General features: G+C 51.4%; 1 protein-coding gene across 1 annotated transcript in view; it reads left to right on the top strand.

Moving 5' to 3' along the window:
• The window catches only part of COG4 (component of oligomeric golgi complex 4), a 30,652-nt gene that overhangs the window by 18,988 nt on the left and 1,373 nt on the right, over positions 1 to 10,291 (top strand). The window contains exons 9-18 of the mRNA XM_049786489.1: positions 948 to 1,081; positions 2,106 to 2,224; positions 3,757 to 3,923; positions 4,500 to 4,665; positions 6,539 to 6,601; positions 8,727 to 8,843; positions 9,360 to 9,452; positions 9,625 to 9,708; positions 9,818 to 9,919; positions 10,018 to 10,146. Of these exons, the coding sequence (XP_049642446.1) occupies positions 948 to 1,081; positions 2,106 to 2,224; positions 3,757 to 3,923; positions 4,500 to 4,665; positions 6,539 to 6,601; positions 8,727 to 8,843; positions 9,360 to 9,452; positions 9,625 to 9,708; positions 9,818 to 9,919; positions 10,018 to 10,146 (1,174 nt within the window). The remainder of the gene's footprint in view (positions 1 to 947; positions 1,082 to 2,105; positions 2,225 to 3,756; positions 3,924 to 4,499; positions 4,666 to 6,538; positions 6,602 to 8,726; positions 8,844 to 9,359; positions 9,453 to 9,624; positions 9,709 to 9,817; positions 9,920 to 10,017; positions 10,147 to 10,291) is intronic.

Consider the following 10,291-nt stretch of genomic DNA (forward strand, 5'->3'; position numbering starts at 1 on the left):
TCAACCCGGATTCAATCCCCAGCATCCTACATGGTCCCCAGAGCCCCACCAGGAGTAACCCCTGAGTAAGCCAGGTGTGCCCCACCAAAACAATCATTTCTAGTGGTTTTTAAGTACTGAAGTTATTCTCTTCCTCTCCCTCAATGCCATAGATTGCTTTGTATTAGGTTTTTGGGTTTTTTTTTTGGTTTTTGGGCCACACCTGGCATTGCTCAGGGGTCACTCCTGGCTGTCTGCTCAGAAATAGCTCCTGGCAGGCACGGGGGACCATATGGGACACCGGGATTCGAACCAACCACCTTTGGTCCTGGATTGGCTGCTTGCAAGCAAACACCGCTGTGCTATCTCTCCGGGCCCTTTGTATTAGTTTTTAAGACAGGAAGTATGAGTTACCCAATTGTGTTAATTTTGGGTCAGATCCAGGGTGCACAGGGCTGCTCCCTGAGCTCAGGGATCACTCTTGGCAGGTCATGGAGAACCATTTGGGATGCCAGGATGAATCCAGGTCCGTCGTGTGCAAGGCAGTAACCCTATCCAATATACTTTTTCTCCAGCCCCAAGGGTTTCTTTGCCAATGAAGCAATAATCATTCTTACTCAGACTACTAATCCGGGCCCGGAGAGATAGTACAGCGGCGTTTGCCTTGCAAGCAGCCGATCCAGGACCAAAGGTGGTTGGTTCGAATCCTGGTTGGTTCGAATTCCGGTGTCCCATCAGACTACTAATCCAAACACACTTCCTCTCCAAACAAGTTTGTTGGAACATGCATACAAAACACACACCCGGTGGCCATCTGATATTTTCAGTCACTGTTGGGATGACTGACCAGCAGAACTGCCTGCCAGGGCACTGTGAGAAGAAAGTTGGGTCCTGTGTTTGCTCCTGGCTCTTGTATCTGAGGGAATCCGTTTGCTTCCCACTGACTACTTCTACTCTCTGTATCTCAGGGAACTGGATCCTCTTCTGACTGAGGTCACGCTGATGAATGCCCGAAGTGAGCTGTACCTACGCTTCATCAGGAAGAGAATCAGCTCCGACTTTGAGGTGGGGGACTCCATGGCCTCAGAGGAAGTAAAGCTTGGTAAGAGACGCCCTATTTAGCCCTGGAGTGCCAGGGCAGAGTTGGCAGTTAAACTGCAGCTCACGTACAAGGAAATAAATGAAAATAATTAGCCTCTGGGAGTCTGTGGGTGTGACCCAAATTCAAAATTTTAAAAAAAAAAATTCAGGATCCCTTGAAGACTTGAAATGTAGTGACATTTGTGGATTTCTGTCACAGAGTTCATAATGGTAGGAGACAGGCCTATACAACCCAGGTGGTACTGCCTTGATTTTGTTGGGGGGGTGAGGTTAAGGAGGGAAGGGAGGGCTGGGCCATACCCAGTGGCACCACTACTAAATGTGGCACTTGGAGGATCATCCTAGAGGTGCTCAGGGGTGGGGACTACAGTGCTAGGGAGCATACCTGAGTGCCTACATGCATTTTAGTCCCCAAAGCTCTCTCCCCAGCCCCAGTATTTTTTTTTGTTTTTTTTTTGTTTGTTTGTTTGTTTTGGTATTTTTTTTTTTTGGTTTTTGGGTCACACCCTGCAGCGCTCAGGGGTTACTCCTGGCTCTACGCTCAGAAATCGCTCCTGGAAGGTTCGGGGAGCCATATGAGATGCCAGGATTCAAACCACCATCCTTCTGCATGTAGGCAAATGCTCTACCTCCATGCTATCTCTCTGGCTCCCAATTTTAAAACAATACAAAATTATACTTTTTTTTTTTTTTTTTTTTTTTTTGGTTTTTGGGCCACACCCGGTAACGCTCAGGGGTTACTCCTGGCTATGCGCTCAGAAGTCGCTCCTGGCTTGGGGGGCCATATGGGACGCCGGGGGATCGAACCGCGGTCCGTCTCCTAGGCTAGCGCAGGTAAGGCAGGCACCTTACCTCCAGCGCCACCGCCCGGCCCACAAAATTATACTTGTACTCTGACTGTAGCCATTTAAATGCTGCACAGATTTAGAACAAAGCTTAGAAAAGGGAACTGGGAAGTCATGAAGTGCCTGCTGGTCTTGCTGTGGGGTGAAAAGTGAGTGGTGTCCTCTCCTTTCTGTTCGCAGAGCACCAGAAGTGTCTAGATAAGCTCCTCAATAACTGCCTGTTGAGCTGTACCATGCAGGAACTGATCGGCTTCTACATCACCATGGAGGAGTACTTCATGAGGGAAACGGTCAACAAGGTCAGCCACCTCCCCGGGAGCAGGCTAGCAGGACCGATGTTAGGACCTGTTTATTGGCCCTGGCAGGCAGGCTGAGAGCCCACCCTTGTCACTGGGACAGAGGGCATCTTTGAAGATGACCTGCTCTTTATAGCCCTGGCAGGGGTCTCCTTACCCCAGGATCACACAAAGCCACCCCTGCGTGGGCCCCCTCTTCATGCCCTGGCCTCACTCCAAGTCCCTCTGGAAAGTCCCTCAGAAACAATGGGCTTCTGCTGTTTTACACGTCAAGAAATAAGTGTCTTGGGGCTGGAGAGATAGCATGGAGGTAAGGCATTTGCCTTGCATGTAGAAGGATGGTGGTTCAAATCCTAGCATCCCATATGGTCCCCCAAGCCTGCCAGGAGCAATTTCTGACCCTAGAGCCAGGAGTAACCCTTAAGCCAGGGGTCTAAAACTCACGGCCCGTGGGCCACAAACGGCCCTCCGTACAACATTTTGTGGCCCTGCCTTAGAGGAATCTTTTTTTGGTTTGTTTTATTTTAGTTGTTTGGGTCACACCCCCCAATGTTCAAGGCTTACTACTGACTTTGCACTCAAGGATCACCCCGACTTTGCCTCCTGTGGCCCGCAGGTAAATTGAGTTTGAGACCCCTGCTTAAGTGCTGCCAGATGTGACCCAAAAACAAACAAAAAAAAAAAAAAGGAAGAAATAGGTGTCTTAGGCCGGGCGGTGGCGCTCGAGGTAAGGTGCCTGCCTTACCTGCGCTACCCTAGGACGGACCACGGTTCGATCCCCCGGCGTCCCATATGGTCCCCCAAGCCAGGAGCGACTTCTGAGCGCATAGCCAGGAGTAACCCCTGAGCGTCACCGGGTGTGGCCCAAAAAAAAAAAAAAAAAAAAAAAAGAAATAGGTGTCTTAAAGGCAAAGGCCTCTGCTCTTGAATTGCCTGCCCAGCTGAAAGTCAGGAGGAGCTTCATCGAGTAGTGACCAGAATAAGCCGTTTTAGGAACAGTACAGAAAAAGTTTAAAATTAGGAACCCAAAGCAATAGCACAGCGGAAGGGTATTTGCCTTGCACACAACCGACCCGGGACAGACAGTGATTTAAATCCCAGCATCTCATATGGTCTCCCAAGCCTGTCAGGAACAACTTTTGAGCACACAGCCAAGTATAACCCCTGAATGCTGGTGGGCGTGACCCAAAAACAAAAAAAAATTTTAAATTAGAGAGGAGGGCCAGGAGAGATAACACAGTGGTAGGGCGTTTGCCTTGCAAGTAGCCGACGCAGGACCAACGGTGGTCCGAATCCCAGCATCTCAGATGGTCTCCCGGCCTGCCAGGAGCGATTTCTGAGCAGAGAGCCAGGAGTAACCACTGAGTTCCGCCAGGTGTAGCCCAAAAGCAAAATAAAATAAAATTAGAGAGGAGCCAGAGTGTTTTGGAACTGTCTGGAGCAGAGATCCACAGGAGCTGATCAGCTTCCAACTTGCTGCCCAGACAGTGGCTTGCCAGACAGGGACCCTTACCAAGCTCTTCGCCTTCCTGCAGGCTGTGGCCCTGGATACCTGTGAGAAGGGCCAGCTGACCTCTAGTATGGTGGACGATGTCTTCTACATCGTCAAGAAGTGCATTGGACGGGCCCTGTCTAGTTCCAGCATCGACTGTCTGTGTGCCATGATCAACCTCGCCACCACGGAGCTAGAATCAGACTTCAGGTTGGCCTGCCCTACTTCCCCCTGACCCATCCCTCAAGCACGTTGACTTCTCTTCCCTGCTGAGTCTCCTGCAGATCTGTGCAGGAGAGAAGTTACTCACGCTGGTTCCAGGGTATACAGCAGCCACATAGCTATGGAACAAATGTGTTCTCTGGACTGCAGAAAGTGACGCTTGGCCCCAGACCCAGGAAAGAGAACAGGCAGCTAGATGAAGGCAGGAGTTGAATAATCACAATCAGTTGTCACCATGTATGGGGCAGGTACTGACTGTGTGATAGAGAATACAGCGTAGGAAGAAATTACAGCCTCCTGAGCTGTGAACAGAGCCAATAAACTCTGGCCTCTCCTCTCTGCTCTTCCCCTCCCTGGGTTGGTGGGAGCTCAGCATGGACGGCAGGAGTCTCATAGGAAGTAAAGGACCATCTAGTCTCCTGCGCATTCATTTATGTCCCACCACTGCCCATTTGTCACTCCTGTGCTGGGTCTCCTGCGGTCTCCAGGACTGAACTGTTTGTAGCCTGTGCTGCCAGCTTGGGCTAGGGGACTGTCAGTACCCACATGCCTTTCTGTTCTCAGGGATGTCCTGTGTAACAAGCTTCGGATGGGCTTCCCTGCCACCACCTTCCAGGACATCCAGCGCGGGGTGACCAGTGCCGTGAACATCATGCACAGCAGCCTCCAGCAGGGCAAGTTCGACACAAAGGGCATCGAGAGCACTGATGAGGCAAAGCTGTCCTTCCTGGTGAGTAGCTCAGGGTGGTGCAATGGGGGGCAGGAACCCACAGACCTCCACCATGTATGTAGACCAGAAAACTCCCTGAGGTGTTTTGGTTTTTGGTTTGGTTTGATTTAGGGATTTTGTTTTGTTTGGTTTGAGTTTTTTGGGAGGCCACACCCAACAGTACTCAGGAGTTACTCCTGGCTCAGCACTCAGAAATCACTCCTGGCCAGCTCAGAGGACCATATAGGATGTCAGGGATCAAACCCAGGTCAGCTGTATACAAGGCAAACACCCTACCCTTTGTGCTATCACTTTGGCCCCTGATTTGGGAGTTTTTGAGGGTTTGGTTACTAGAATTTGGGGGGGGGGGGCATATCCAATGATATTTCAGGGCTTACTTCTGGCTCTGCACTCAGGGATCACTCCTAGCTGGGTTCTGGGGATTATATCGGGTAAAAGGGATTAAAGCCAGATCAGCCATGTGCAAAGAAGCATGCTGTACCAGCTCTGACCCTGGGGTATTTGATTATTTTTTTCTTTTCAGGGTAGTTTTGGGACCATACTTCTTGTATCAGAGTCACTTTCTCTTTTTTTTTTTTTTTTTTTGGGAGGGGGGTCATACCCAACAGTGCTCAGGGTTACCCAGGCTCTGCACTCAGGAATTATTCCCAACTATGTTCATGAGATGCCGAGGATTGAACCTGAGTCTGCCACATCCAAGGCAAATGCCCTCCTCACTGTACTGTCACTTCAGCCCTCAGGAGCCACTTTTTTCAGTGCTCAGAGAAACATGAAATGTTAAGATAAAACTCAGAGCTTCTGCATTCAAGGATGTGCTCCCACCTTTTGTTGTTTCCAGCCTTGGAAAATTTCTTTAGGAAACACTCCTCTTGAGGTTGGAGAGATAGTACAGCAAGTGGGGAACTTGTGGGCCAGAGAGATAGCATGGAAGTAGGGCATTTGCCTTGCATGCAGAAGGACGGTGGTTCAAATCCCGGCATCCCATATGGTCCCCCGAGCCTGCCAGGAGCAATTTCTGAGCCTAGAGCCAGGTGTAACCCCTGAGTGCTGTTGGGTGTGACCCAAAAACAAACAAACAAAAAAAAAGTGGGGAACTTGTACTGCATGCAGCCAACTGAGTTCAATCCTCAGCATCCCATATGGTTCTCTGAGTTCTTTTAGAAGTAACCCCTGAGCATTGCTGGGTGTGGCCCCCAAACTAGAAGAAAATAAAAAGAAGAAACATTCTTAGAAGGTTCTAATTTTTTTTTTTTTTGGTGGTTTTTGGGTTACACCGGCAGTGCTCAAGGGGTTATTCCTGGTTCCAGGCTCAGAAATTGCTCCTGACAGGCACAGGGGACCATATGGGATGCCGGGATTCGAACCGATGACCTTCTGCATGAAAGGCAAATGCCTTACCTCCATGCTATCTCTCCGGCCCCTCTAAAAATTTTTTTGTTTTTAAATTATTCAGTGCTCAAAGCTAACTCCTGACTCTATGCTCAAGGATCATTCCTAGCAGTACTCAGAGTACTTATATGTGGTGCCAAGGATCAAACCCAGGTTGGCCACATGCAACATACTTGTTTTGTTCCTCTGACCCTGGAATCATTTTTTCTGCCCCCCCCCCAGCCCTGTTTGGGCAGCTCAAGATGATCCCTCGTCAAAGGCCCACTCTGAGTCACTACTTCAGTGGGGCCTGAAGCCCCAGGACTTCTCCTAGGCCCACATGTCTAAATATGGAACAGAGAGCTCTGAAACTCATGGTCACCACCTGTGAAGACCACAGCCTTGGGGAAAGGGATGGAGGCTATCTGCCTGCAAAGTTCAGGGCGTTGCTGGGAGCCAGTCTTTCAGGGGCAGGAAGTCACCCTCTTGTGTCCTCATCTCCCAGGTGACGCTCAACAATGTGGAAGTGTGCAGTGAGAACATCTCCACTCTGAAGAAGACACTCGAGGTACAGACTTGCTTGCATGCCCTCAACCCTCACTGTGTGCCTGTTTACCCCAGGGCACTCAGGGGCATTCACTAGTCATGGGCTCGTGGCCAGGCAATTGCAGCCACTAGGAAGTGCTCTAGAATCCAGACGATCTCTTCCTGCACCTAGCTGGCAAATGGCCTGGTCCATTCTCTGACCCTCAGGCATCAGCTTCATCTGAGAAGAGACACAGAAATCCCCATAGTGTCCTACTCTGGGTATCCTGAGCAGCCAGGCAGGAACAGCATTGAACATGCTTGAAAACGATAGAGCCCTCTTTGGATCGTAGGGGAATAACATGAGGTGGGGTTCCTCAAGTCCGTATTATGGAATCTATTTTGACCTAGCAGCCCAGAACCTGAGTTCAACTCTCTCACTTGATGGCTGACCAGTGTGTGGCCTGAGACAAGTTTTGACATCTCCTGAGTCTGGGCCTCCCTCAACAAAACAGGGAGAGTGATCTGTGCCCAAAGGGAGGCTGTAAGACATGAGGACAGCACCTGGTCTAGGAGACCTGCACGCTGGCCACCCAATGTCTGCCACCTTGTTCTGCATGGTGGTGATACCACAGCACCTTCAACTGTTCCTGACTTCCTCCTTCAGGGTTTTGAATTAAAACTTTGGGAAATGGGGGCCGGCAAGGTGGCGCTAGAGGTAAGGTGTCTGCCTTGCAAGTGCTAGCCAAGGAAGGACCGAGGTTCTATCCCCTGGCGTCCCATATGGTCCCCTTAAGCCAGGGGCAATTTCTGAGCGCTTAGCCAGGAGTAACCCCTGAGCATCAAACAGGTGTGGCCCGGAAAAAAAAAAAAAAAAACTTTGGGAATATTAGAAACCAAACCTTGGCCAGTAGAACCAAGCAAGTACAGGAAGAGGCTGGCAATAGGCTAAAGGAACCAACTACCATCAGTCCTTTCCCTTTAGAGATGCATCTCAAGTATCCTTATGTGGGGTAGGCCACGAAAGTGGTGTTAGGGCCTCTGCCCAGCGCTATGCTCACCTGTGCAGTGCTCAGAGGACACTGCAGTGTGCAGGATGACTTGGGGATGGGCCTCAAATAAGGCAGAATCCTCCCTCCAGTACTGTCCCCCGGGCCCCAGCAGCAGCAGAGGTGGGTCTTGCGCTGTCCATGTTCCAGGTGAGCTTGAAGGCACAATTGCAGTTGCCGTGTTGAAGGCATGTTAGAGAGAAAGGAGCAGAGCAGCTTCTGGATCATTCTTTTTGCAGCACCCTGTTCCTGCTCCCTAATACAGCAGAGACTATGGAGACTACAGGAGATGCAGGCACTATCTGTGCATTTACAGCAGAGGGGAGTTGAGGACTCCTCGAGCCCTGAAGCTTAGATTCTCAGCTGCTCCTTCTGTGTGGCCTTACGCTAGTTATTCATGTTTCTGTGCCTCTGTTTCCATTCTACCCTGGTCCTTCCTGAGACAAGGACAGCTAGCGGTTGGATCAGGGCATGCAGGAGCAGCTAGATCAGGCACCCCCTGACAGAAACCCAGCTCACGTTCCTTCTGGGGCAACCCTTCAATAGCTATGGGTTGAGCACTTGCTGCCACTCACTCTTCCAGCTTGCACCTTTCACACACTGGAATACAAAAACTCAAATTTGCTGAGCCTCGATCTGAATGTCTAAAACTGGAAACACCTTAGGGCCGTGATGGCGAACCATGGCACTCGTGCCAGTGGTGGCACGCGAAGGCCTTGCAGCTGGCATGCAGGAAGGTCTGCAATTAAGATATGTGGCGTGGCAGGAGGCAAGTGTGATACTAACATCTTGTTATTAAGTTTAATTGATGTGCTGACACTTTGAGAAAATTCTTTTGGTTTTGTGCGGCAGTTTGGGCACTCGGGCTCAAAAAGGTTCGCCATCACTGCCATATGGAATGTGTTTTCCTCATATTCCTGTCCCCCCACACACACACTCACACATACACCAGCCTGTGTATAATATATAGCACAGAGGCAGCAGGTGCATTCAGAGCTCTGCTGAGGATGGGCCCCAGCTGCCCTAGGAGAAAGCTGGCCAGCTGGGCTTCCCCTGCCTTTCCTGCTGCCTTTTGGGGCCCAGGCAGGCAGGAAGCCTGAGTGCTGGTGTCTCCCCTAGAGAGACTGCACCAAGCTGTTCAGCCAGGGCATCGGCGGGGAGCAGGCGCAGGCTAAGTTCGACAGCTGCCTTTCTGACCTGGTGGCTGTGTCCAACAAATTCCGAGACCTCTTGCAGGTAAGCCCCTGTGGGTCTGTGTCTGTGTGTGGCTATGAGCTGACTGTAGTCATGGGGATTAGAGGGGACCCACAGGAAGGGGCACACATCACCGAAGTGTGGGAGCTAGAAGATCTCCCTAGCCACAATTGCAGTTGCCATGTTGACAAGCTAGCTTTTTAATCCAGTCCCCTGAGCTCTCCCTGGGCCTGCATGGTGCCTCCAGAAAGCGCTTTGAGAACTTGGAAGCACATGCCTCCTCATACTGCTGCCTCGACTGAGCCCCAAGGCGGCCCTATGCAGGGTGTGCAGACACCTTACAAGAGATTTCTGCTTACTAAGCCCCAGCTCAGGGCCATGCCTCTGATTGGGTCCTGGTCAGACACAGATCTGGGAAAGAATAAATGGTTCCTGGCTGCTTATTCACAGCATCTCCTTATTCTGCCCTTGGGGCCTGCAGAAGCACCTCCAAGCTGAAGGAGACACCAGGGGTGGGGTCCCAGTTGCCTGATACATGCCTCATCCATGTTTCTATAGGAGGGGCTGGCAGAGCTGAACAGCACAGCTATCAAGCCACAGGTGCAGCCTTGGATCAACACCTTCCTCTCTGTCTCCCACAACATCGAAGAGGTCAGCCCACCTGCAGCATATGAGAGGGTCCCCCGGGAAAACGTGACCAAAGCCTCCCACCTGTCTGGATGAGTCAGAAGTTGCCCAGGCCCCAGGGAGGCTGTGGTTGGGGTGGGGGAGTGGTGCCCCCTAAAGGAGCCCTAAGGGGTGACCACCTGCTCCCCAACAACAGGAAGAATTCAACGATTATGAGGCCAATGACCCTTGGGTCCAGCAGTTCATCCTTAACCTGGAGCAGCAGATGGCTGAGTTCAAGGTGAGCTGGGCCTTACCTTGGCATCTTTTAGGGCCTGTCCAAGTACCCCTGTAGCCTTTGGTATGGCTGCCCCCGGGTCCACAAATGCTGACATTTGGTCTGTGTGTAGGCCAGCCTGTCCCCGGTTATCTACGACAGTCTGACTGGGCTCATGACTAATCTCGTTGCTGTGGAGTTGGAGAAGGTGGTGCTGAAATCCTCTTTCAACCGGGTAAAGTCAGGGCACACGGTGGGCCCAGCCTGCCCTCTGCTGTGGGCACAGGGTGCAGAGCAGGGAGCACCCGCAGTGATGGCTGGTGTTCCCTGCAGCTGGGTGGCCTGCAGTTTGACAAGGAGCTACGGTCACTCGTTGCCTACCTTACCACAGTGACTACCTGGACCATCCGGGACAAGTTCGCACGCCTCTCGCAGATGGCCACCATCCTCAACCTTGAGCGAGTATGTGGGGATCCCTTGAGCTAGCAGGGAGTGATGGGCAGAGACAAGACTCAGGGCTCTTCACTCTGGAAAGCGGCTATGCCCCAGCCTCCTCCCTGTGGGCCACCACAGGCCTGCCTGAGGACAACCCTCTCTCTTGACTGAC

This window comes from Suncus etruscus, chromosome 14 (genome assembly GCF_024139225.1).
Source record: "Suncus etruscus isolate mSunEtr1 chromosome 14, mSunEtr1.pri.cur, whole genome shotgun sequence".
In the NCBI taxonomy this organism is placed as follows: Eukaryota; Metazoa; Chordata; class Mammalia; order Eulipotyphla; family Soricidae; genus Suncus; species Suncus etruscus.